This window comes from Vulpes lagopus, chromosome 11 (genome assembly GCF_018345385.1).
Source record: "Vulpes lagopus strain Blue_001 chromosome 11, ASM1834538v1, whole genome shotgun sequence".
Taxonomy (NCBI): domain Eukaryota; kingdom Metazoa; phylum Chordata; class Mammalia; order Carnivora; family Canidae; genus Vulpes; species Vulpes lagopus.
In genome coordinates this window covers 78203292-78230488 of record NC_054834.1, presented here as the reverse complement: position 1 = coordinate 78230488, position 27197 = coordinate 78203292, and the positions used below count along the sequence as shown (strand labels likewise).

The 27197-nt window shown below is 53.6% G+C and overlaps 1 protein-coding gene across 1 annotated transcript in view; it reads left to right on the top strand.

The window, feature by feature from the left end:
• FADS2 (fatty acid desaturase 2) overlaps positions 1-24338 on the top strand; it is a 32199-nt gene extending 7861 nt beyond the window's left edge. Inside the window, exons 2-12 of the mRNA XM_041723493.1 lie at positions 538-648; positions 2408-2605; positions 2734-2835; positions 8539-8664; positions 15251-15311; positions 15611-15687; positions 20943-21040; positions 21255-21351; positions 21619-21698; positions 22159-22284; positions 22582-24338. Of these exons, the coding sequence (XP_041579427.1) occupies positions 538-648; positions 2408-2605; positions 2734-2835; positions 8539-8664; positions 15251-15311; positions 15611-15687; positions 20943-21040; positions 21255-21351; positions 21619-21698; positions 22159-22284; positions 22582-22633 (1128 nt within the window). The 3' untranslated portion in view covers positions 22634-24338. The remainder of the gene's footprint in view (positions 1-537; positions 649-2407; positions 2606-2733; positions 2836-8538; positions 8665-15250; positions 15312-15610; positions 15688-20942; positions 21041-21254; positions 21352-21618; positions 21699-22158; positions 22285-22581) is intronic.
• The last annotated feature ends 2859 nt before the right edge of the window (positions 24339-27197 follow it).

Below are 27197 nucleotides of genomic sequence, written 5' to 3'. Positions count from 1 at the left end.
CCAAAGTTCCTTATGATTGTTTTTGTAATTATTTTCATACTTTGTCAAATTATGAAAAAGCTTTTTTTTAGGCATTTTTTTTTTTTACCTAGTTCTGTATTTGTTTTTGGTTTGACATGATTTCCTAAGTACATTTTCCATGCTGTAGCAGGATCCAGCCTCATGCTTTTCACTGTAAGCCATGTGCATGGGGTGGCAGGTGGTGTGATTCCCTGGGTGCCAGCGGAGGCACTCATCCTCCTTGGGCCTGGCCCAGCCTGTGCAGCTACCTGGAGGGGTGCATTTTTCCAGCTCACCCAGAGGCATCCCGAATCTACACACACCCTTGGTGAGCCCAGGGTGGAGACCCAGGGGCAGTGCTGGTGTGGCTGCCCACTGAGAGATGTGCCAAGGTGAGGCTGGAGAGAGCATTTGGGGCCAGGTCCTGGGAGACCCCATTCAGTGTCCAAGTGGGGACACTGAAGAGCTGCTGCTGGTGAGCCCTGTTCTTCCTGGATGGAGGTCTCCTCACTCGCCGCCTGCCTTCCTGCTCCCCAGGATGCCTTCCACGCCTTCCACCGTGACCTTGATTTCGTGCAAAAGTTCATGAAGCCTCTGCTGATCGGAGAGCTGGCCCCGGAGGAGCCCAGCCAGGACCATGGCAAGAACGTGAGTGTGCCCAGACCAAGGAAGGAGAGGAGGGTTTGAGGGGAGAGGGGATGCCCGCCCAAAGACAGAGAGTGCCAGATGTCAGCCAAGGGAGCTTTGTGTCAGTACTGGGGAGCCACTGCACGATACCTGGGGTTGAGGAGGATTCCCAGACTCTGCAGCAAGCACCCTCCTCTTGCTGCCAGCCTGGGCTGGCTTCCCGCCTTGGAGTGATTCGTCCCCAGCCTATTCACCTCCAAGGTCTCAGTAGAGTTCGGCTGGGCACAGGGTCTTCACTTCTGGTCCAGTCCTCCCACTGTTTTCTTTCTCCACCCCTGGGAAATACAGCCCATTCCATGTGTCCTCCAGAGGCCAACCTCCCCCCATCCCTGGATCTCTCATCTCTGCCCCTCCCTTTTCTCCCCAGGGCTGAGGGAGGAGATTGTCTTCACCCCATCCCAGAGCTGACCTGGGGTTCCATCCTGCTTCCTTCACTCCATCCTCTGCTCTCACCAGCCCCCCTGCAGGCAGGCACCTTCTCTCCTCTCTTGGGTGTCCTGTGGGCTCCCTCCTTCCTGACTGTGCTTCTCTGGCTCCTACCTGGTTTCCCCTCTTGCCCTGCTGCTTACATGGGCATTAGCCACTCTTCACATCCTTTGCCACTTATCACCCATGCTCCCAAACCTGGCTTCCTCCACCCCCACGGCACCCCATCTACCCTTTCAGAGCACCCTGTTCCCCACACCTGCCCTACCCCCACCTCCCTGCTCTGTCTCCCAGCCATGCTCATTTCTCCAGAGCCACCGCCGCTCACTCCACCTTGGCATCCTGGACCCCACATCCCCAGGACCCATCCAGTTGTCCTGCCTCCCTGAGCTCTCTAGGGGCAGGGGCGTCTGCCTGCAGTTTTGTCTCCCCCACCACAACCCCTCAAGACTCGACAGAGTGCCCAGAGCAAGTGGGGGCAGGGTCAGGTAGTGGAAAAGTGCAAGCTTGTGTGTGTGTGCGTGTGTGTGCAGTAATATACACATATCCATACCATAAATTTTACCATTTTAACCAGTTTTAAATGTACAATTCAATGGCTTTGGAGCACATACACATTGTTAGGTGATCTTGACCACCATCCACTTCCAGAATTTTTTCGTCACCCCAAGTCATAATTGTCCCCATTGAACACCTAACTCCCCATTAAAGGTTCTCCCCTCCCCGAAGCCCCAGGAAAGCACTATTCTGCTTTCTGTCTGTTATTTGCCTGCTCTCAGTAGCTCAGTTATGTGGGATGACACACTATTAGTCCTGCTGTGTCTGGCTTCATTTCACGGAGTGTGACATCTTCAGGGTTCATCCCCTGGTACCTCAGGTCGTGATCCTAGGATCCTGGAGTCGAGTCCTGCATTGGGCTCCCCGCAAGGAGCCTACTTGTCCCTCTGTCTGTGTCTCTGCCTCTATCTCTATGTCACCATCTCCTTCCCTTTTGAGACTGAATAGTCTTCCATGGTGTGGAGAGACCCCACTCTGTTTAGCCAGTTATCCATTGGTGGATACTTAGGTTGTTTCTGCCTTTTGCCTTGCAAATAATGCTGTGTGAACATGGTATGCAAGACGAGCTTTTGAGTCGAATCCTTTCCTTGCCACCTAACTGGGACCAAACATGCGGTCCCCATGGCCATGAAGTCCCTGGCCAGTACCACAGATGTGGTGCTTCTCCTGGCTAGAAGACGACAGCCCCTCCAAAATGACCAGGGGTCCAACGCCTTCCCTGCACTCTTCTCAACAGTCCCAGATCACCAAGGACTTCCGGGCCCTGAGGAAGACTGCCGAGGACATGAACCTGTTCAAGAGTGACCACCTGTTCTTTCTCCTCCTCCTGGCCCACATCATCGTCATGGAGAGCATCGCCTGGTTCATCATCTTTTACTTTGGCAATGGCTGGATTTCAACCGTCATCACGGCCTTTGTCCTTGCTACCTCTCAGGTGAGGTGTCGTGTTCTCACTGGACACCTGAAGCCCCCAGCCCCCCCCCCCGCCTCCCCAGTACCTTGGGCCCACAGGGGCCAGGGACATGGGAAAGCCAGCTCTGTGAAAGCATCTCTATTCCCCAGGCCCAAGCTGGATGGCTGCAACACGATTATGGCCATCTCTCTGTCTACAAGAAGTCCATGTGGAACCACGTTGTCCACAAGTTCATCATTGGCCACTTAAAGGTAAATACCAATAGTCCTGGGCATCTGCCCATCAGTTAGCGGTTGGCACAGCACAGTCTCACTTTCCCAGGGCCAGGTCTCCTCTCGGGTCAGTGTCTGTGGCCGCGGGCAAAACGGCAGGCAGGTCCACTCTTGAGCCACGCCTTCCTCCTGGGCTGCGCTGGGCTCTGGGAGTTGGTGAATCCTTCCCTCTTCTGACCTTCCAAGCCTTGTCTCCATATATATATTAGGCCTGCAAAAGCAGCGTACTAGTTATGAGGACAGGCATACGCTGCTTTTGTGTATTGACTCAGTGGATTACATTGTTTACTCTTTATCTAAATACTTATCTAATAAGTTACTTTTCGTCTGAAAGGGAGATATTGTCATGGAACTCTGTAGATAAGGGACATCAATCCTGGGATGCCTGGGGGGCTCAGTGGTTGAGCATCTGCCTTCGGCTGAGGTCGTGATCCCAGGGTCCTTGGATCTAGTCCCACATCGGGGTCACCGCATGGAGCCTGCTTCTCCCTCTGCCTATGTCTCTGCCTCTCCCTGTGTGTCTCTCCTGAATAAATAAAACCTTTTTAAAAAAGAAAGGACATTAATCAAGTAGCACAATGAATAGCTGAACCAAAGGACCAGAGTTGTTTAAAGCTCATGGATAAATCAGCAATTCCCCTCTCACTCCCCTGCAGATCAGGAGGCAGTACCACAAAGGCAAGTTTGTGAGAAGACAGGCTGGACTTGCCAGCGACCTCGTGCTCATCCGATAGGCTTATCTCCTTGGTTTTGGAAATGAGTCCTTGCCGGCAAGGACTCATTCTGAAACAGATCAGCCCCCACTCAGCCCTTCTCAGCAGCACCCAGCTGCTTCCTGAGAAAGGCTGTGTCCTAAGGAATCCCATCCCTCCTCACCCTGGCTCGGGAAGAGCTACCTGTCTGGGTTCAGTGTATCCCCCCACGACCCAGACCAAGGGGAGCGCTTGGCCTTCCGGCTGCAAAACTGCTTGGGCATGGGCTAGCACCGAACTAGTAACCATTTCCATAGTGGTCTGCCTGGCCCTGAGCCTGAAGTGGCCTGAGAACCTGGTTTCTTTCCAGAAATTCAGGGGTAAAGGGAGAGGGTGTACATAGTAGAGCACTTTGTTTCATTATATACTCTTTTCTGGGGGATAAAACCCTCCTCAGTAATGGAAAGTAACATTTCACTCCCGACCCATGTTATCACCACACACTTAACAAAGGTGGGCTGTGTCCTGTTCCCAGATCCTGGGTGGGAGCCGGGAGGGCCTTTCCTGCCTGATGTCCCTTAGGTTTTAAAGGCCTTGGAGTGCATGGAAGACATGCCAGGACAGAGGACTGGTCTCCATGCAGGATGTGGGTATATGAAGTCAGGATTCTGGGACAATGGGAAGACAGGATACTTGGGCTTGGGGATTAGAAGTCAGAGATGTGGGACGCCTGGATGGCTCAGTGGTTGAGCGTCTGCCTTTGGCTCAGGATATGATCCTGAAGACCCAGGATCGAGTCCCACGTTGGGCTCCCTGCATGGAGCCTGCTTCTCCCTCTGCCTATGTCTCTGCCTCTCTCTCTGTCTTTCATGAATAAATAAATAAAATCTTAAAAAAAGAAGTCAGGGACGTGGGTTGCACTCATGGCTCGCCAGCCCCTCAGTGTAGTGCTATCCTTCTTGCTGTGTCCAGCCCAGAGGCACGGCCATGCAGCTCACCGCAGGGTGCCCTAGAGCCAGGAGGATCCCAGCTTGTCTGAAATTGCCCTGGCACTCCATAGTCACACAGGTGCAGACAAGTCTTGTAGGTCCATCTGTTCTTCTGGTCCCTTTGCTAGAAAAAAAGAGGGGGCTGGCTGCAGGGAGGTCCCCAAGTGCCCTGGCCAACTCGAGTGTGTTAGCACAAGCTGGTAGGGGCAGAGAACAGGGTGCTGGAAGCCTGAGATGCCGGGACCTGCTTCTTACAGGCAGCCTGAGCTGCTGCAGGATTCCAGCATGGGCTCTCCGCCTTCCGACTTCCCTTCTCCTTCATTTCCGTCACTTCTAGTAGGCATTTCTTCCAGAAGACAGTCTTGTACAAAGAGCTCTGAGCCATCATACCTCTGTTTCAAATCCTTTAATTGTTCGGCATTGCACTTAGGATAAAATGTACACTGCAGGGCCGGTGCCATCTAGACTCCGCATCTGGACATGGAAAGCAGGACACAGACAGCCTTTTCGTTATGTCATCTCAGGGCACCAGGGCCAGGACTAGGGTGAGGCAAGTGAGACACTCACCGAGGGCACAAAATTTAAGGGGACACCAAAGAGTCAGATGAATAATATTTATATATATATTTTAAAGATGTTATTTATTTATTTGAGAGAGAGTAAGCACAAGTGGGGGTTGGTGGGCAGAGGGAGAGAGAGAAGCAGGCTCAGCAGGGAGCCTGATGCAGGGCTTGATCCCAGGACACTGAAATCATGACCTGAGCCAAAGGCAAATGCTTAGCCAACTAAGATACCCAGGTACCCTTACTATTCTTTTTCTTAAGCAAAATTCATGCAAAAAAACCCCAAAACTACAGTGAACAAAATAGCAACTTTGAGCGAAGATCAGAACTGTGTTGGGCCATATTAGAACCTAAGGCAAAAAATAAAAATAAAAATAAAAATTAAAAATAAAAAGAACCTAAGGCAAAAGGAAGAATTTGTAACCTAATATACATGTTTGTATGTATTCATTTTTTAATGGTTGGTCTTTTTCCTCAGAACATTAAAGCAGTTGAGAAATATTTAAAAGTTGGGGGATCCCTGGGTGGTGCAGCTGTTTGGCGCCTGCCTTTGGCCCAGGGCACCTTCCTGGAGACCTGGGATCAAATCCCACGTCGGGCTCCCAGTGCATGGAGCCTGCTTCTCCCTCTGCCTGTGTCTCTGCCTCTCTCTCTCTCTCTCTCTCTCTCTCTCTCTGTGTGACTATCATAAATAAATAAATAAAATAAAAGTTGGAAAGTTGGGTATATTAAAGGGCCCAACATTAAGGGAAAGTATATTTTTTGCACCAAACCAGAATTTTATTATTATTTTACTTCGGATTAAGTTAATCAAAAGTTATTTAAGGGCCACCTGAGTGGCTTAGTCGGTTAAGCGTCCGATTCTTGGTTTCAGCTCAGGTCATGACCTCAGGGTCGGGAGATGGAGCCCCACTTCGGGTTCCATGTTGGGTGGGGAGTCTGCTTGAGATTTTCTCTCTCCCTTTGCCCCTCCCCGGCAAAGAAATTTAAAAAAATTTTTCAATTATTTAAGATTGTCACTTAGTGGAGAGAAATCATCCACCTTGGCAATCCTCTCATTTGAAAATGAGACAAACCAAAAAGTAGATTCGGAAACTTGTTGGTGCCTTTGTGACCATTCAAGCGATGGGTACACGTTTTTCCCATTCCCTCAGGTGGTGATAGGGGTCAGCCCAGGACTATTGACCCCCATCCTGGGTCTCCAGCCTAACCAAGAGGGCTTTGGCTTCTGAAGCAATCCACACTGCCCCTTCCTTGGCCCCCAAGGCCCTCACCTGGCCCCTTCCCTCTGTCACGAAGGCAACCCTCATGCTCATTCTGCCTGCCCCCCACCGGGTTTGCTTGTCTTTCCCGGCCCCATCTCAGTGTGTTGGGGTGCCCTACTCTCCCTCACCAGGCAAGGGCTTGCCTCTGGATCACTGCTTCATCATCCCCAGGGCTGGTCATCATCTTGGGGCAGGCAGAGCTTCTGGGTGTGAAGAGTAAGTAGGGGGCAGCCTGGGTGGCTCAGCGGTTTAGCGCCGCCTCAGCCCAGGGCTGATCCTGGAGACCCAGGATCAAGTCCCACATTGGGCTCCCTGCATGGAGCCTGCTTCTCCCTCTGCCTGTATCTCTGCCTCTCTCTCTCTCTCTCTCGAATAAATAAATAAAATCTTAAAAAAAAAAAAAAAAAAAAAGAGTAAGTAGGGCTCTGCCTAGCAAAGAATGGAAGAGAATCCCAGCAGAGGACTAGCAAGATCAAACAACATATTGTTGCTAATCTGTCCAGAGAGAGACAGAGACAGCGACTCATCTCCAAGGTATTTACAGCTCATCTTTCTTTCCTTCATTTATTCATCCCACAAGCAACTCTGGGTCGGGGTATTTGAAACATCTGCTTACCCCTGACATGCCTTTCTCCTCAATTTCTTTCTCTGTGCCCAGGACTTCCCATGTGACCTTTCCTAGGAGTGGGGTCCCTTCTGGCTGGAAAGATGAATGTGTCGTGTAATTCCTCAATCCTCTGAGCCCTCGCTTACTGAATTTTTTTTCTTTTATCTTTCTTTTTTTTTTTTTTTTTTTGCTCTGTTGGGTTTTGAGACCCACCTGCTTCTAGGTCTCTTGCAGCTGTGCCCGCCCATGCCTCTTCGTGTCCAGAGACCGTGTTTTTGCCAAAAGTATCTTCCAAGTAAAATGTTTGTTTTAGCAATTAGACCTTTTTGTAGATGGCCAGACCCTTGGCCAAAATGTTGATTGATCCAGTTCACTAGTAGAGAGTGAAGAGCAGAAAGGTCCCATTTCCTTCTACGGACCACAGGGCATCTTTGGAAACAGGCATGCCTCCAGCATGTGTCAAGAGCTTAAGTTGGTGAGGCAGAACTTTGTGACCTTGAAAAAAATACTCAGTTAATGTCTCTTATCTTCTAGGATCATGTTTTTAGATTTTCATGTTAGAAAACTTTCACTGGAAACTCATGCCTGTTCCCGTTAGCCATTGCTTATTAAGCCCTCCCTGTGGCCTTCCGGGTATGACCTCACTGAGTCCTCACCTTTCCATGCAGCAAACCTGTCTGGCTGTTGGGTTGTCTCTTGATAATTGCTTATAGGATGTTCACAGATTTATGCAACCATCATCACAGTCAACGTGGGAACATCTTCATCATCCCCAAAATAAACCTCACACCTCCTAGCTACCACCTCCCAACCCCCTCATCCCTCTCACCCATCCCCAGCCCTAGCCTTAGGCAACCACTAATCTTTCTGGCTCTAGATTCTCTATTCCAGACATTTCATGTAAATGGAATCACATATGCGGTCCTTTATGTCTGGCTTTGTTCATTCAGCATGATTTTTCAAGATTTGTCCACATTGTAGCAGATGCTTCATACATTTCTATGGCATGGCCAGACAGCATCCCATCCTCTGGATCTAGTGCATTTTATTTATCCATTTATTGGCTGAAGGACGTTGGGTCATTTCCACTTATTGGCTATTTTGGATAATGGGAACATCGGTGTATAGTTTCGTGTGGCATGGTTTCATTTCTCTTGGGTACACACCTAGGAGTGGAATCCTGAGCCATGTAGTAGAGACCTCTTCTTACTGTATGAGGAGAAGAACACAGCACATGGGGGATGGGTGGAGAATGAGGGGTGTGGAGACTCACACCTGGTGCTGCAGAGCATTGGGGGCCACCAAGGCACCCGCCATGCACTCAAGCACCTGCCATTGCTGTGGGGGGTGGGGAAGCAGGACTGGAGGGATGGCATGGTTTGGCTCCATTCCTGAGTCCTGGCCTCAGGGGCTGGCAGCGCTCCAGACTCAGTATTGGCAGGTCCTCATTCTGATGCTGGGGGGCCCAAGGCCTCGTATATGATGGTGACGTTCGTTCTGAGTATTGGTGGTGCTAGGAACCAATCCCCCAGAGAATCATGCTGCTCACCCTGTTTCCCCCCACAGGGTGCCTCTGCCAACTGGTGGAATCACCGCCACTTCCAGCATCATGCCAAGCCCAACATCTTCCACAAGGATCCAGATGTGAACATGCTGCATGTGTTCGTTCTGGGTGAATGGCAGCCCATTGAGGTACGATGAGGGGTCAGTGTTGACGCGGGAAGTGTTTGGCTTGAGCAGGAACCAGGGAAGGAACTCTATAGGTTGGATAGTCATCTGAACACATCTGCATCTGATGTTTGCATGAAAACCCTTCCTGGATGCTCTGAATTATTCAAGCTGGAATTTCTGTGGAATGGCCTCCCATATAAATAATGGACCAGCTGCTTATCAGCGTTCGATGCCTCTCTCTCTCCCATGGGCTGAGGAAGAACATTTCCTGGCTTGTTTCTTCCTGGGGGCCAGGGCACTCTGGTCCCAGTTTAGCAGGCAGGCATAGTTCCCAAAGACCAGCTCAAGGAAGCCTTATTGGGAGAGTCACAGTCCTTGATCCTGAGAGGGACCTTGGTGTGGTCTGGTCCAACCTGCTTCACCAGAGGTGACAAAGGGAGGCTCAGTAGAAGAAGGGGATATATTCAGGATCCTAGAGTTTTAGTGGCTAGTCTAGGATGAGGCGCCAGATCTGAAAGCTAGGTCATTTCCTTCTACTGTAGCATACTGCCTTATTTTTGTTAGCTCAGTTTTCATTATTGATATAAAGTTTACCTATTGCAAGCATGTAAATATTACAGAAATATACAACATTACAAAATGAATCTCCTGTTACCTCCATCATCCCCCTTTGGCCCAATATCACACCCCTGAAGGTGGCCACTGATGACAGCATAGTACATAAATCCTTCCAGATTTCTTTTATGTGCCTATTCCCGCACACATATGCATTTTAAAAGCCAGAATGAAAACCTAGAGACATTCTATTCTGCAACTTGCTACTTTGCCAAACATGGACCTCTTTCTGGGAGTCCAAGTGCATTATTGGCCTTTGCCTGGGTCTGTCCAGTACTCTGTTGTATTTCTATACTGTAATGTAAGCCATGCTGTTTTATAAGATAGGAAAACTTGTTGCTAATTCTCAATTTCTTTTTAATGAAAGCACCCCCAATGCATTTAAAGGATATGCTCATTTAACACTTTTTTTTTTTTTAAGAAAGTAGAGCCCCTATGGGACAGTCTCTATGCTTAATTTACCAAGAAATCTACAGGTGCTTTGCTTTCTGAAAATATGGTGATGAGGGAAACCAAAGTTTAGAAGATCCTTGCTGCTTTTATGAGCTCTTAAGCATCACAGTGCTGGGCACAGAGTAGGGGCTCAGTAAGCATTTGTCAAGCAAGCACACTGAGGAAGGAGCAGAGTCTTGGATGACCAGCAGTGTTCTTACACTCCCGACAATGTTGGCATCCATGGCTTGGAACAAGGAGACGAGAGAGTCTCTTCCTTCAGTCTTAGCCTGTATCCTTAGTCTTAGTCTTTGCCATCTCAGTCTGTAGATGAGACTACAGATGAGATGATGCCATCTTAGTCTTAGTCTTTTCCATCTCAGCTCCACCCAAGGGAACATCTGAGCAGAAACATGGGTTTTCTGAGACCTTGTCAATGCAGAGAAAAGTAGCCCAAATTCAGCACTTTGGAAGTGAGGAGCCTCCCTAGCCAGGCAGGGATTATATCCTTTTCCAAAGTACATGCTGCTGGCCTGCTTCTTCTTGGAAGCAGTTTGCTAGCTTTGATTAGTGGTGTCCAGATAACGGAGCTGATTAACTCTGGGTTTTCTGATAAGTGAAGACAAAGGCTTCCTTTTCTCCGTGAGGCTTCATGTCATAGAGCTGTTGGCTGTCCTGCCAGATGTTCTCTGCGTCCCTAACAACAGAAATCTAGTCTCGCCAGCTCTGCTGGCAGGAAGGCTTTCTTTCCTCTCTGCTTGGTGGTCAGTGAAGTCTCTTCTAACACCTCCTCTCCCTAAATACTTCTTGAATGTTGGCTGCTGGGCAGGTGCTAGGGTGGGAGGTTTTGGAAATCTGGTTGTGTGGTTGCTAATAGCTTTTGAAAGACCACAGCCAGGGCCACAGTGCTCTGTAGAAATCCTCTTCTCCTACACACATGGCAGGTTGAAGGCCAGATGCTTACTGGGTGAAGCTGTGTCCTGGTGTCCACAAGACCATGCTGCCCTGGAAGGGACTGTGGTGACATTGGGTCTGATAGGATTGGCTCATGCCAGGCCCACATACCACACCCCACACTGCCCTGGCCCCAAATGGCCACACCTTGGGGTGTTGGCCATCCTCTGGCTTCCAGAGCAAGGAGGCCAGAGGCTCTTATCTCCAGGCCAGGATAAACAAACTGGCTCCAAACAGCTATGCAGAAATTAAGTAGATAGAAGCCCCTTTCCTAGTTAGTTCTCTGCCTTTTGGTCTTATTTATGACTTCTGGGAGGATTTTGTTTGTTTTATGTAGCAAAAGGTATTCATTTTTTTTCCTCCTGCAAATTCCTTTAATTTCTTTCATGCTTAAAAAGTTCTTTTTTTTTTTTTTTAAGATTTTATTTTTAAGTAATCTTTACACCCAGTGTGGGGCTCAGTGTTTTGTGGCTTCACTTTTGAATTATTTAACTTTGGCCAGATGGGGTGTGGGTAGGCTGGTGGCTGCCCTTCACCTTTGTCTGGAGGCAGCCAGGTTCCCCAGCACCCCCATTGGGGTGGTGGAGTGTGCCCCTGAGCCATATACTGGGTCGGGTGGTCAGCCTCCTGCAGGACGCCATCTGCTCTCCATCCACCCCTGGCCCTCCATCGCTGGCTGGCAGCAACAGTTCCCATCTTCATACTCTGTGTTTCCAGCTTGAAGTAAGGCCTCTTTCTCCAGTTCCTCAAACTTCTTTTTCTTTCTCTTAGGAAAGCTTTATAATCTTCTTTACACGTTTTGTGGGTGTTTCCTTTCCAATTCAAGCATGGATCTTTCCTACTTGTGTTGTTGGGATCGGCGCTTCTCCAGTGTTCCAGAAGCTGTTGATACTTGATGGTTAGCTTATGTCCAGCTGGTGTCCACTCAGGCCTGTGATTCTAGTTGTCCTTCAGTTGATTCTTTTGAGTTTCCTGGGTAGACTGTTGTACCCTGAAAGTGATGAAAATGTACTTTTTTTTCTCATAACTCCACCCTCTTATTTCTGATTTGGGTTAGAAGAGGTTCCCGGAGCCTCTGGTATAGAATTAAATAGAGGTCAGGGGCAGTCTTTACCCCTCCCTTTTAGTCACCTGCCACATCCCAGAGGGGAACAGTGAGGCCGTTATCCCTGTGGCCCTAGAAGCAGGTTTTTCAGAAGCCAGGAGTGTTTATGCCTCCCCACGTGAGGTCCTGCCTTCCCCCTCATCTAGGATGCTCTCCCTTTCCCACTGCCTATCTGCCACCAAGCCTCCAGGCTTCCTGCTTCAGGTTGTCCTTTCAGGGCCCACGGACTGGGGCCTTGCCATTCTGCGTATGCCCAGCCTGGCCATGGAGTTCATTTCTCTCTGAGTTTGCAGGTTCCCAGAGGCGGGGACTGGGCTTGGCGACAGCTCCCCTCCCCCAACCCTGAACAGACAAGGAAGGCCCTTGTCATTCCTCAGACATTTTGTTCCAAAGCTGCAAAGTCCCCTGCACATGGCCCTGGCATGTGCTACAATCCAAGCTTGGCCTGAGGTCTGGGAAGAGGCTGAGCACAGGAGGGTCAGCCCAGTCTGGCCAAAGGGGTAGGGACCTCCAAGAAACCAGGCCACCAGGGCCAGCAGGGCTCCCACTCTCTCTACCCTGGTTTGTGTCCCCCCCCCCCCCCCGAGCCTCTGCTTGGGCATGAATCAAAGGGAGCCCTCTGTGTGCTTCCATGTTCATCTCTAGATCACAAGAAGCCCCCTGGCCTGAGTAAAAGCACCCTCTCTTTCTATGGCTGCCCTGCCACCCAAGCCTCTTCCCTGGGTATGATGAGGACTCTCCTGGAGGAGAAGAGATGCAGGGGGTCCTCCAGGCCCAGTGGCCCCCAGTGGCGAACAGGGCAGACCCTGACTGAATCTGCACATCGAGCGCTGTGCCAGGCACAGCGTGCAGCACATTACTTAATCTTGGCCTAACCATGAGGCAGGAGCTATCTTCATGCCCATTTCATAGATGGAAAGGCTCACGGCAAGGGACAGGAGATAACTTGCTTGAGGAAAAGGTAGCTCCACTCCCAGGCCATCCAGCTCCAAGCTAGGGCTTCTGGGTTCTGCAAGAAACTGCCCAGGGCCACCACCTGCTGGACCCTAGGGAGTTGGGCTTATTGGATCACTCCAGGTTCCTGATGAATTGAGATGCCAGGAGTAGCTCCTCCCAGCTTGGTATGTTCTAGAACCCTGATCCTCTCCGCACCTATGACTTCTGTGGTTGGATGCTGGCAAAGAGCCAAGCCAACAAGTCAGCCACGCATTGTTACACTGTGCGTGTACTTTCTGGTTTCTGAGGAAAACTGGTACTGTGGGCCAACCATACCCTGACAGATGGCCTTGCAGTTGCTTCATCTAAGGTTATCAAGATGGGAACAGATGTGCAGTGATGATTATGTGTGCCAGCACACACAGTCACACGTGGAATTGTGACTACAGTTCCTGGTTCTGTCCACAGTCCCAAAGTAACATTTTACCCACCTCGGCTGCCGGTCCCTCAGCAGCCCTGGCAAGTGCCCATCAGACCCCCACTTGACAAGGAGGGAATCCTCAGCTCATAGCAAGGCAGAGGAGGGTGTGTGGGAAGAAATTCGCTCAAATACTGAATTATTTCTGAATCCTGAGGCCCTGCCTCCTTTGAACCTTGGAACACCCAGGGTCTGATAGAGAAAGGCCAGGGACCCAGCAGCTTCTGCATGATAGTCTACAGCAACAAAGGAGCACACATGGGAGCCTGGACTGCCTGTTGGCTTAGGGGCAGCTGGGGGAGTGTCAGCCTATGTAATCTGTCACTCCCCAGAGGTCACCATAAATCAAGGAAAACAGCATGCTTACTATGGAAATATGACTTCAAATGAATTACCTGGTGTGCCCCCCTTCCCCAACCCCGTAGTACCCTAGGTCCTTCTATGGAGACTGTCTGGTCTGCCCACCTGCCTGGGCCACCCCAAGTGTTCACCTCCCAAGAGTCTAACCCTTAGGGCCCACGGCCACCTCCTAGGATGATCAGTGGACAGAGCTGCAGCAGGGAGGGCTCCTGTTTGGGGCCCAGAAGCCTGCAGACAGAGGCTGGGCCTGTGGGCCTGTTTCCTGGCTTCTGGGAGGAGGTTAGAGCAGGATCCAGGAACCCGTTCTACAGGCCACATGTTCCCTGGAATCCTGGACCACAGCATTGCCCAGCCCAACTGGCCACTGAGGGGTGCACCTGTAGTCCTGCCCCCCCACTCCCTCCTCTGAGAAATCTTCCATAGCTGCCTCTGAAGCTGCCTTGGCCGGGACCTCTCCAAGGCCAGCCTCAGCCCTGGCCTTGGTGACTGTCCTTGTGCAAATGGCCACACTTTCTGGGGATGAGTGAGACCCCTGCCAAGGCACAGGAGGCCACACAGAACAAAGGGCTCAGTTCTAGTGGTGTTTCAGCCAGATGTGCTGTGACCGTGGCTGCTGGCGCCAAGATGCCAGGCCTGGAGACAGGCTGGCCTTCCTTCCCACCCAGGGCTCCTCCTTTCAGGAATCGTGGGCCCTCCCTGCATTTCTGGCAGTCCTTTCCCTCTGTGTTACCCTGGAGATGGGTACTGGCTTAGCCAACATCCAGGGTCTCTCTATCCATAATGTGCTTTCATCTCCTGAGTGTGATAAGTGGGAACAGACAGGGCTGGATCCGGGGAAGGGCGAGTGAGGGGCTGCGTCCCAGCAGCCAGCCCCTGGCATTTCTGCCTGTGTTCTCATTGGCTCCTCTTAACAACTGGTGATTTGGGTACCGAATGGGGTTGGGGGTATGAGGGCTGAGCGATCTGTGCAGGTGATCTTGGCAGATTCCAAGCCCCCCCCACCAATGGCCTTTCAGTACTGAATATAAGAGCAGGAGCCACTCTCTGAGCAACATCTTCTGGTCTCAGGCCCCGAGGAGCAAGATGGACTGGTCTGCAGAGGGCTGAGACCTAGCATCAAAGGGATCCAGGGACCCCGTGGGGCAGGGGCTTCCCGCACCAGCTCGTGCTCAGCGTGGCCTGAGCAGCTTTGTGCAGTAGGATGTCTAGGCCCCAGCACTACCCTCCATACTCTGTGACTGTCTTGGGTATCAGGGTACCCTGTGGGGGGGGGGGGGAGGGGAAGCAGCCTGCCAGCATCCTCGACTGAAAAATAACTGCCTGGGAGAAGTATTAGCTTTTGAAAGTTGCAAGAAGCTCTCAGGAGGTAGATATTCCTAGCCTGGTGACTGTTAACTATTCCCCAGATGCTTATCTGGGTTCCTCAGGCTGCTGCAAGCTCTGGGCAGCTCCCCAGCTTGCCCCAGGAGCTTTTCTCACTCTCAAATGGGTGGAGACTGGCCAAGGAGCTCCTCGGTGGACACCCATCTGAGTCGTTTGGTTGGCATGCACTCCACAAACATTCATTTAGTGTCCCTCATGTTGGCTCTGAGTCACAAGATCCCAGGCTTCAGGGCACCAGGGTGTGGGCTGACAAGACAGGAGCAGTGATTGCAGAATGGACAGGCGGTGCGGACGGCTGGAGCCTCAGGGGTGCCAGGTGCTCACCCTCTCTTCTCTCTCCTCAGTACGGCAAGAAGAAGCTCAAATACCTGCCTTACAACCACCAGCATGAATACTTCTTCCTGAGTGAGTGCTGGGGGCCACTCTCCAACCACAGCCTGGAACACCTGCCACCCCTTCGGACCCCACAATCACCCCTAAGCTTGGTAGAGCAGGAAGGGTTGCAGCAGCCATCCAAGCAAACTGCCCCTGGCTCATGGGACAGAGGGGACACAGAGGCCTGGGGCCCCACACTCAGGGGTCCCTGGGTGGGGAGATGGGAGGCATCTGCTTCCAGCCCCTCCTCAGGCACAGGTCGCTGCCTCTGCCTGTGAGCTACAGAGCTGGGCCCCCCACATCTCTAAGCGCCTCTGCTCTCTCCACAGTCGGGCCACCACTGCTCATCCCTGTGTACTTCCAGTACCAGATCATCATGACCATGATCGTACACAGAGACTGGGTGGTGAGTCAAGGGGTCCAGCTAGCCTGGGCCATTGGGAACCCTTGGGGGCAGGGGTGGGTGGGCCCGGCTGCCTCCCAGAGGGGCTGCCTCATCACACTCAGGAAAGGACTTCCTCTGGGGCTGCCAGGAGCCAGGGAGGCCACAGCCCTACACATCCCCCACCACCACACATACAGTGGGGTCAGTAGGCAGCCACCCCCTTCGCAGAGCCCCCTCAGAAAGCCCCTGAAGGTGATGTGATGAGAGCCACCTTGGGCCCACCTGTCTTCCACCCTGGCCATTGCCTCCTGTGGAGCCCTGAGACCCCATGAACCAGCGCACACCTCGCTCCACATGGTAAATGGAGAGCAGCCAAGCACTGGGTGAGAGGACATGTGTATTTGTTTGCTCGGGCCATACAACAAAGCACAGAGTAGCTGCTCTGTTCCACAACAAGGATGTCAGTGCTCACAGTTCTGGAAGCTACAAGTCCTAGATGAGATGCTGTCGGCATGGGTCCTTCTTTTTTTTTTTAAGACTTTATTTATTTATTCATGAGAGACACAGAGAGAGGCAGAGGGAGAAGCAGGCTGCCTGTGGGAAGCCCGATCCCAGGACACCAGGATCACGCTCTGAGCTGAAGGCAGACACTCAACCACAGAGCCACCCAGGTGCCCTCAGCATAAGTCCTTCTGAGGACTGTTAGGGGAGGACCTGGTCTGGGCCAGTGGCCTTGGCTAGTGGACGGCTGGGTCTCCTGCCTGTGTCTCTGTATCTGTGTCCAAATTCCCCTTTTCTTTAAGAATGCCAGTGGCAGGGAACTAGAGCCCACCCTCTTGACCCCAGTTTATCGAATTACACCTATCTCTAAATAAGGTCACATGTGGCCCTGGGATTAGGGCTTCAACATATGCATCTTAGGGGACACAGTCCAGCCAGTCACACCAATTCTCCAGATTCTGTATCCAGAGAGAGAGAAGCAAACTGTGCACAGGGGCCATACGGCTTTGGTGCACTCTCTGGTCCCCGGCTTTATATAGATCTGCGCGGGTCATTCTGCATAAAAGGTTGATAGAATGACCTGGAGGGACCCATCACCGCAGGCAGAGTATGCTTGTGGCAGAGCAGGGTTCACTGGGACAGGGACAGGGCCCCTGCCCTGGAGACCAAGTGGAAGGTCACTTAGGTATCGCTGGTCTTTTTTTTTTTTTTTCTTTTCTTTTCACAACCCAGTTTCATAAATGAAAATATCGAGCCTCTGAGAGTTTGAGACTTGCCCAGGGTGACGTCAGGGGGTGGATCCAGCATGAGAACCCAAGCCATATCCTGTTCTGTCCCCCGACTTCAACCACAAATACCTCATATTTCTATCGTCTCGGAAGGGCTTCAAAGTGCCTTGCCTTGTCCTTGCACACTGAAATTGTGGGCATAACGGCCGTATCTGTTAGTGCTGCTAATGTCCAGAACTGAGACTCGGGAGCCGGTGGCATGGTTAGTGGGCAGTGGGACTCTGGAAGTCTCTGCCAGTCATGTCTTGTTAGAACCTGTACCACCCGCACAGTATTTTTCCAGAAGTGAGCATTTCATAAGTACTCACTGTGTTCTAGTGCGGCCACCTACATTGTGTCATTTTACTCCAGTTTATGAGTTAAATGACATGGGCTGGAGGGACGGAGTTTCTGGGTCAGTTAAGCGGTGGGGATTTGAACCCGGATCTCCTGCCTATGGTAATTACTGTTTCCATTGGGTTCCCTGGGCCTTGGGAGGAGTCCCACAGTTGAAAAGGAACTTGAACCCTGCTGCGTGGGGTTTCCTGGTACTGCCCAGGGTTGTTTTTTTTTTTTTTTTTTTTTTTTTTCCCCAGGGTATTTTAATCAGATTTTATGGCAGATGACTCCTGCCTGAATATTTACCTTTTTTTTTTTTTTTTTCCCTGTGCTTCCCCAAGGGACCAAGCACTCAAGGATGGTAGGGAAGGGAATAAGACTATGTACCTGGATGGGATCAGATGGCAGGCCCAGGGAAATTTGATAGGACCCCTCAGGTCTTCCAGGGCCCGCTCGGTGGCAGGGATCCTGGGCAGCCCTGCCGTTGCCCTGCTGGGCAGTAGGTTTCAAGTTGGGCAGGAGGGACAGTCTTCCAGCCCTGGGCTCCTCTTATGAAACAGCTGACTGCAATCAGTACTTGGTGCTGGGGACTCAGGGCAGGCAAGATTCAGTGCCCCTACCCCCAGGGGTCCCCAGCTGCGTGGCACAGAGGTGCATTCTGTACTGTGCTTTTCTGATTTATGGTAATAAGGAGCTTCAGTGCCAAGTGCACCTGCGGCTTGGGGCAGTCGTCGCCAACAGGAGCTTCTATTGAGCCAGTTGGCAATATCTGGAGACATTTTCAATTATCACAACGCAGGGGAGATTGAGTGCTCCTGGCATCTGGCACCTGGTGGGCACCCAGGGAAGCTGCCGAACATCCTGTCATGCATGGCACGGCCCCCCATGGCGAGGACTTGTCCAGCTCCAGATGCCAGTCATGTGGAGGAAAGGGGGTGATACACTGTAAGAGCTTTGAGGAGGGAGGTTTTTACCGCGGTGGTGGTACTGGCAGTGACCATATATCCTGGAGATACTTCTCAGCTTCCCTCCCTGGAGGTTCTCTACATCCAACACCAATAACCACTCTCTCCTGGAATTCTCCCCATCATCTTTCAAGTCCCACATCTGCTGGTTCTCCTCCGCTTCTCAATTCCCCTGCTTCTGCTTCATACCCGACCCCTGAAACCAGTGGTCCTGTGGTCGTGTGTCACTCTGCACAAAAAAAAAAAAAAAAAAGCACCCACCCCATTCATCGACATGCATTTTCTACTGCACTCCATACACACACAAAAAAAAATGAATGTGGACGTGATGAAGAGTAGGAGCAGAACTTATAAGGCTTGCTTCTCTCACCCCCTAAAAGACCCCTCGTTGGATCCCAGGTCATGCCTTGGGCCTGCTGCCAACCCTCCAGCCTCTGCCTTCCCCTAGACCTCCTAGACACTCCCCTCTGCCTCAGCTCATGGCACCCATGTGGGGAGCAGCCTGGATTTCTCACCACTAAGCAATCCCCAGATGCAAGTACTCCAGCCTCCTAAATCATTCTGGAATCTGTATCTCCTCCTTGGGGCCGTGGGCTCTGCTTTGGGTCTCCATCATTTCCTGTCTAGGCTACCTCATGCCTTCATCTCCAGTTGGCAGAGATCTATTTTAATATTCCAATGTGACTGTGTTCTTCCAAAACGTAAAGCCCTCGGTTTTCCATTGCCCACCCAAGAGGCTCGGGTCAGCATCCTGAGGCAGATGGGACCTGGCCACATCTCCCACCCCCACAGCAAGCACTTGAGCTGGAGTGCGTGGGACACAGGGTCTGCACTTGCCTCCCATAATGCACGCCACTGTCTTCCCTTGCCCCACCTTTTTTTTCCATTATTGTTGTCATTCTGCAAATGTCTCCTACTGTTCTTTGCTCGGCTGACCTCTGTGGTGTCCCAGCCTGGCTCAGACACCCCCTCCTGACGGATGCCCTTCCTAAAGCCAAACATCATGTCAGGACCGCCCCTGTACTCCCCTCGCTTCTGTCACTTTCCATACGATATTGAAGGGACCTCTTTATTAGCCTGTCCTTCCAGATGTAGGGAAGGACCTCCTTTTGCTCCCAGCACCCAACTCAGCCCCTGCTAGAGAGGAAGCAGTCACAGAGTTTGGGGAGCTTAACTGAATATAGACTTAAGCAAGAGTTTGCCAAGCAGAGCAGACAACGGGAGAAGGAGCCTCCAGGTGGAAACGACACTACAGTGACAGAACGTGGTCTGGCTGGCTGCGTGAGGAGGCAAGGTCGGTGGGCAGGCCCATGTGCCCTACCCCGGGGCTGGATTGTCTCCTTTATCCCCCAGAGGAGGAGGCAGCGAGTGGTGGCTTTAAGCACGGCAGTGTCATGATCCAGGTCAGGAAGATCTCCACGGTGACAAAGTATAAAGGAACTGGATTAGAGTCGTTTAGAGCTTATCCTTTGGGGCTGTGATCACCATTGCAATACATGGTTGACCCATGAACAGCCTCAGCAGGAGGTCCTTTCCCTGTCCCACAGATGAGGCCATGGGGGCATAGCCGAGGAAGTCACCCATAGCGCCACAGAGCTAGTGGTGGAGCTGAGACTAACACAGCCAACCCGGAGCCTGTGCTCTGACCACTACCCTGCTGAGACTCTGGAGAGGAGGAGCAATGGGGGAGAGGAATCAGTGCAAAGGCCCTGGGTGACGATCGGCTGAGCTCTATGGCAGAGACAGGTTCTGCCTGGAGCTAAGGTGGCCTTGGTACACGAGGAGAAGCGGGAGACCAGTGGGAGGCCACTGCTATGGCCCAGTGGAGGCATGTGGACTCGGGTGGCGGTGAGATGGTGGAGGGAGCGGGACCTGCTGCCTGGAGTGCCTGCTTGTGGGGCTGCCGTGGAGGGTGTGAGTAGCTGGAGTGGCTGAGGGAAGCACTTGCCCAGCTGAGGGAAGACCCGCAAGCATGGGATACTGGTGCCACCCCAGTGAGGGGCAGGAAGGGAGAGGGGATGATGGGAGGAGAACCAAGTGTGGGAGGAAGATCAGCGTGTCTGAGGTGGCTGCAAGGGCCTTAGGGAGAGGATGGACGGTGTCACTGGCCTCGGCTCTGTGACAAAGGAAATCCCAGGTTTTGATGGGCAAGACATGGCTGAAGGGCAGTTTTCAGGGGTCTATGCACCTTCAGAATCCCTGGGACCATGAAAGGGATGCTCCTTGGGGCACCTGGGTGGCTCAGCAGTCAAGCATCTGCCTCTGGCTGAGGTCATTATCCCAGGATCCTGGGATCGAGTCCTGCATCGGGCTCCTGGCAGGGAGACTGCTTCTTCCTCTGCCTGTGTCTCTGCCTCTCTCTTTGTCATGAACAAATAAATTTTTTAAAAAAAAGTTTTTTAAAGAAAGAAAGAAAGAAAGGGCTGCTCCTTGCTGACATCTCCTGGCCCCTGACCTGTTTCCCTGAAGCAAGGCACCCAGCCCCCTCCTGCCACTCAAACACTCAGCATTCCCCTGGGAACAAAGTTGGTCCCATCAGCCCTGTGCACATAAGCATCACATCGCCCCTGTGGGCCCAGTGCCCAACTTCCTCCAGGCCTGTTGGGGGTTCTTGGACACCTTGGCCCAGCGGGGCATGTGAGGGGTTGTGTGCACACCTGTGGGGCAGGTGGTGGTCCCATATCTAACCTCGTTCTCTCTGCAGGACTTGGCCTGGGCCATGAGCTACTATGTTCGGTTCTTCATCACCTACATCCCTTTCTATGGCATCCTGGGGGCCCTCCTTTTCCTCAACTTCATCAGGTACCTGAGCTTGGCCTTGATGGGGCTTTGACACGAGGGCCCCATGCAGAAGGGCTCCAAGCTCCCCACTTCCTGCCCTAGGCCTCACGACCTGGCACCTTGGTCGGGGCTGCACCTGCCCAGGCCATTTGGGGCTAGGGGAGAGGATCTGTTCCCGCTGTGGCCAGGCCCAGTGGAGAGCAAGGCTCCCGAGCTGAGCTGTGTTCTCTTCCAGGTTCCTGGAGAGCCACTGGTTTGTGTGGGTCACACAGATGAACCACATCGTCATGGAGATTGACCGTGAGCCCTACCGTGACTGGTTCAGCAGCCAGGTGAGGGTAGCAAGAGCTGTCACCAGGGTTCCACAGAGCCTGGGGGTCGATTTCCCTGGCCTCTAGCTCTTGGCTGCTTGGTAGACCCAGTTCCACACTGACTTCTTGGGGCTGTCTGTAGCCTTCTGCTGGGAGGGACTGGTGGGGAACCCAGGCAGGCTGAGGTCTTGAGGCAGGGCTGTATGATAGGGAGGGTGGGCCTCACAGGCAGACCAAGCTCTTCATCCCCGCCCCCCACTCCTGGCCTCTCACCCCTCCCTTCTACAGCTGGCGGCCACCTGCAATGTGGAGCAGTCCTTTTTCAACGACTGGTTCAGCGGGCACCTCAACTTCCAGATCGAGCACCAGTGAGCAAAGGCTGGCTGGAAAGGCGGGTGGCACAGGGGGAGGGAAGAGGTCACCAGCCCCATCTGGGCGTGGGCAGCACATGTGGCTACCTCTCCCAGGCCTAGAGCATGGCTCTGCTGCCAGCCCGCTGCAGTCGGGGAGGGGCTCACATGGCCCTGATGGCAAGCACCCCTCATGTGCGGCCCATGCTTTGTAATTACCAAGAGCTCACACCACCAGTCTCCCTTGATCCTGGATGCCTAATAGGGTAGGATGATTGATCCTTTTATTGGCAGGGAAACTGAGGCCCAGCTTTCCCCACACACACATTCCCCTGCCCCCGTGTGGCAGCCTCCTGGGGCAGTGGGGGGAGGGTCACACGGGGAGAGCCGTGGACAGGATCTCCCTGGCCCTGACTGCTGTGTGTGCGGGCTGCAAGTGGAGGTAGGAGTGTCCTCACCGTATCCCTGCCGTCCCCAGCCTCTTCCCCACCATGCCCCGGCACAACTTGCACAAGGTCGCGCCGTTGGTGAAGTCTCTATGCGCCAAGCATGGCATCAAGTACCAGGAGAAGCCGCTGCTGAGGGCCCTACAGGACATCATCAGGTAAGGGGGGGTGGTCTGTGAGTGCCAGGGGCCCCCTTGACATCCTTGAGAGGCCTGTAGCTGGGACGACCCGTGTTGGAGACCCACAGCCACAGTAGGGGGCAACAGCCGCATGAGGGGGCAGCCCTGTGGCACAAGTGTCCCCACCAGGCCACCTCCCTTATTAGGAATGACCTGGCTTTGCTCTGGGCTGGGTGAAGTCCCTCCCTCCTCACGGGGTCCCCTGCAGCCCCGCAGCACAGCCTCCACGGCCCCACTCACCCTGCCTGAGCCCTGACAGTCCCCTCCTCTTCTCAGGTCCCTGAAGAAGTCTGGGGAGCTGTGGCTGGACGCCTACCTCCACAAATGAAGCTGCAGCCCCTGGGGCACCCACGGGGAAGGGGGAGCAGGTGGGAGTGCTGGTCACAGGGAGGGGTGGGCTGTAGTTCCGTGGGCTGCCCACGAGGCTGGGGTACAGATCCCATCTTTGGTCTTTCTCCCGTTTTCCCTTCTGCTTGCCCTTTGCTTCTCTCCCTGACACCCTTCCTCGCCTTCTCCCAGCCTCTGCCCCTAAGCTTCTGCCAGACCAGAGGTCCACAGATATGGCCCGTGATGCCCCCCTGGTGCCTGGCCTGTAGGCCTCACACCCCCCGGTTTCCGACGCTCTTGCTGGCCGTGGGTGGGGTGGGGTCCTCGTTGGGCAGGGAGGCTCCCTGGCCTGGAGGCCTGCCCGCCCCCCCTGCCCCCCCCCACACACAAGGCCCCACCACTGGGTCCCCAGGCTTAGGGAGCCTGTGTGCAGGATGCACCTGTCTCCTTCCCAGTCCACACCGGGACTGGGGCTCTGGGCCTCTCTGCTGGCACCACTTATCGGGTGTCCAGGGGCCTGGCCCCAATCCCAGCTCCCTCTGCTACAGTGCATCCAGCTCAGACCCTGGGGGCCTAGGGGAAGTGTCCTCGCCCTCCCGGCACGCTCTGACCAGGGCTCGTGCTGTTCCATCCTATCATCTTCCACGTTTCCCTACTCCATTTCACAGCCTGTGACCTCAGAGCCAAGGGGGCAGTCCTGCAGGTGGACTCAGCCGAGGCCATGGCCAGGTCAGAGGCTCAGCTGGCCTAAGGGCCCAGCCCTGCCCGCCCCCCACCCCCAACCCCATTCAGATGTTTGTTGGGGCTGGGAGACCTAAGATTCTGGAGAGATCAGACCCTTCTCCAAAGTGCTCCGTTACCTGCCAGGCAGTACCAACCATCTCTAGGTGCTTGGCTGAGCGGCCAAGTGGCCTAGTGGCCTTGGGCCCTTCAAGCTGCAGGAGCACTTCCCACAGCCCCTCCCCGTGTTGGGGTGGCTAATGTGGACCTGCTCACACTATCTTCTGCTCTCTTATGTCTTCTGGTTTTTTAACCTTTTGTTATAGGGATACATTCTGACCGGGGGTGGGGGGGTGGGGGGGTGGTGAGGCAGGGCTGGGCCTTGTGACAACCTCTTACCACCTGCCCCTCTGGAACCCGAGGTGGGCTGAGCCGGGCTCACTCACTGAGGCCACAGTGGCCCCGACTGTCGGCAGGGGGGCCCACTGGGGCCACTGCTGTCAGGAGGGCAGTGGGGGCACAAGGGGAGGCAGTCCCAGAGGAGGTGACCCTGAGGATCTGGGGGATCAGGAGGGAGATCTGATGAGGGCCAAGTGAAAACTGCCAACAGGGAGTTGGGCGCTGGAGGCCAGGGGCTGGGGAGTGAGAGGGAGGGAGGGATCCAGGGCTGCATTCGGAAATCTAACCCACTAACCAATATTTAGCTTCAGGGGAGGGGAGCAGAAACAAACTCAAGGGGGGGGGGGCCTTTGGAGGAAGGGCTGTGGTCCCCCAGCTCTGGCCAGCCAGGAGGGACTCATCCAGTGTGATGCACCTGTGGGTTGCCACGGCAACATGGGTTCCCAAGGCCCTCCCACTGAGAACCCAGGCCCCAGGAGCTGTCCTTCCCTAGAGACAAGATGGATCCATAGGGCACTGATGTTAATTTTTACCATGTTGCTTCCCCACCCCCACATTTTTTGGAAATAAAAGTAATTTTATTCTCACTTCCTTGATCAGCGGGTGACCTTGTCCTCCTGCCTGTTAATGCTGGGCCAGGTATCGGGATGGAGGGAAGCGGCTTTGTACCCAAGGCCTGGGCACCAGGGAGGAGACCCGTGTTGGTAGAGCAACCTTTTCGCTGTCCTCTCCCCAACTGCAGTCATCCTACCCCTGTCCTCCACTGCCTCTGCTCAGGAAAGAACTTCTCTCCACTTCCCTGAGTGCATTCCCACAAACCCACCCCCAGACATGGCCGCCAGAGCCACAGGAGGCTTTCTTGCAGGTCTCTAGAGGGCAGCAAGGAGCTGGCACAGGCCACTTTCCCGACACCCGCCATCTCTGTCCCCAGTTCATCCTTATGAGTAGTCTGCTCATAACCTCACCAGTCAACTGGCTTCTGCCAGACTCCTGGTCCTCCCATTTTCTGGTCTGTGCACAGAGTGCTGGGGGCAAAGAGAGCCTCAGGAGGGGTTTTGGAAAATCCTGGAGACCTACACTTCCATCGTGTGGCCCTTGTGCCCTGCTCCGTGGCTTATGTGGCCCCCACAACCTGCGGAGACACCATGGCATCCAAGCCTGGGAAAAGTCCCAAGGGCTGTGCAAGGGGCACTTGTACAGTTTGCCTCCCACTGTACGAGCAGCCTGCACACCGCTCCGCTCCCCAGCTTCTGGGCGGGCTCAGCTGGCAGGTCAAGCTAGGCATGCCAGGGAAGGCAGGGAAGGGCCAAGAGGCTCAGGAGAGCCAGCATCTGGCCTTGGATCTCCTCCCAGCAGGGCTGGACAGAGCTCCACAACAGACGTTCAGGCCCCTCTTGGCTTTCCCTGTGACCGCAGTATAGCCGTCAGGGACAGCCAGCTGTCCCAGGTATGGTGTGGGTGGCTCCCCAGGGGGTGCACGGCTTCTGCAGAAGGTGCCCTGAGCCAGGAGGCAGAGGCCCACTGAGTGGCCTTGGGTGAGTCCTTTGCCCTGGCTCTCTGGGCCAGCCCCACCATTTGTAGAGCGAAGTCACAGTGGGGTTGGTGGGGGGCACTGCAGTAATGCTATCAGTCACCACAACTGAGAGCCCTTGGCCTGGTCCTTCCCATAGATCCACTAGAGGCCTTCGAGGCTAAAAGACTGTGAAGAACACACCTTCCACTTTCTGACTTGTCCCTGTCACCTCCTACCTGGGCTGGGTGTGGCACCCCATCCCCCAGGATGGACTGTACAGGCCCCACCACCCCACCAGCTGTAAGTCCAGGGTTCATTCCCTGTGACAGTCACTCCTGGGGGGTGGGGGAGAGTTAGGGGGTTTCCCAATGAGCTAGGTGGATGCTGTGGCTGAGGACACTCACTAAATCTTGGCTCAGGTTAGTGGGCACTTGGATCATCTTTGTGACTTCTTCCCACCACACTGTCTTTGCAAAGCTCAAGTATCACCCTTGCAGCAAGAAGTTGGGGACATCCATACCTGCTCTCTGTTGTTCCTCCTCTCCCCATACTCCATGGAGGCTCTTGCCCAATACAGAATCCTGGGTTTCCCCACCCCCTCCCAAAGTCATGAGGCCCTGAAGTGTGAGGTCCTGTGTGCTCACAAGACCCAAAGATTCCATTCCTGGGTGAGGCTGGGACCAGAAGGGAAAGGACTGGCCAGAGGCCGCTCGGTGGCAGCAACTGGACCCCTGCTCCTCACCCAGCACTCCGCCCGGCCATCTCCTTCACTCTCTCAAGGGAGGGGCTGTTTCCCAGAACAGGGCATCCCCCCACACCATGCCAAATGTCAGACCACATTCCTGAGAGGCCCAGCAGCTGGGCAGAGGGGGCAGAGATGGTGGAGGTGGTCCTTGAGGAGATGTGAGCCTGCACATAGTGAGGGGGCTGCCCTGATGGAAGAGTATCAGTTGGGGTGGGGGGAGGCATGCACATGTGCCAGGCCCAGAGGAGGGGTTGGCAGAGCAGTCTGGGCTGTGCGTGGACCTGGAGCCCCAGAGGTGGTCAGTGCCCTGGCAAGTTCCTTAGGCATCGGGTGGGACACTCAGAAATCCTCTTGGTCCACTGGGAGGAGAAAGGCCATGGGTGACAAGGGGTGGAGGTGGCAGCCCTGGGCTCCAGCTGCCCTTGGGAGTCACCAGTCACTGCTCATGAGATAGATAGTGCCTCCGGCCTATTGGGACTTCTCAGCTGTCCCAGCCACACAGTCCCTGGAGAGGTGTGTCCTTCTGGAAAGGATACAGCTTCTCAAAGAGCTCCTGGCTTGACACCTGACGTGGAAATGATAAACTGTGGATCCTACAACCACTTCTGAAGAAACAGGCCTGGCAGGGAAGTAGGGCCCCAGGTCCAGAACTCTGGGGCTCTCTTGGCTGCATTTGACATTTCTAATCAGACTGCCACCCAAGCATACACAAGTGACCACCAAGCATGGTAGCATTTGAAGACCGCATCCCTACTTGCCCTCTGCCATCAGAATTATGTTTCTTTTAATTTTGAAGGCATTTAGTTCTTCCTTCCAAACCACCTGTTTTGAGAGCAAGTATTCAGGAGAACTAGTGACTAGTGACAGGTCCGAGAGCTTGGGAAGGGCCAAGCAGAAGAGGCATCCAGGTGCTCCACACCTGTCACAGGGAGGGGTGCATGGGAAAGACTTGCGAGAGATCCGGGACCCATCCTGTCACATTCGTTCATTCATCACCCAGACCCGCCACAACACTGCAGGCAGGGTTCTTGGAAATCTCCTTTCCCTCCATCTGCCCAGGCTGCCCACCAGAGAGTAAATGCTGATTGACCAAAAGACAAATCAGCAAGTCCTGGCTGACCCCACCCGTTCTGCTTTTCCTCTGCACCCAAGACTGTGCAGATTATAAAGAAGGGATACGGGGTTTCT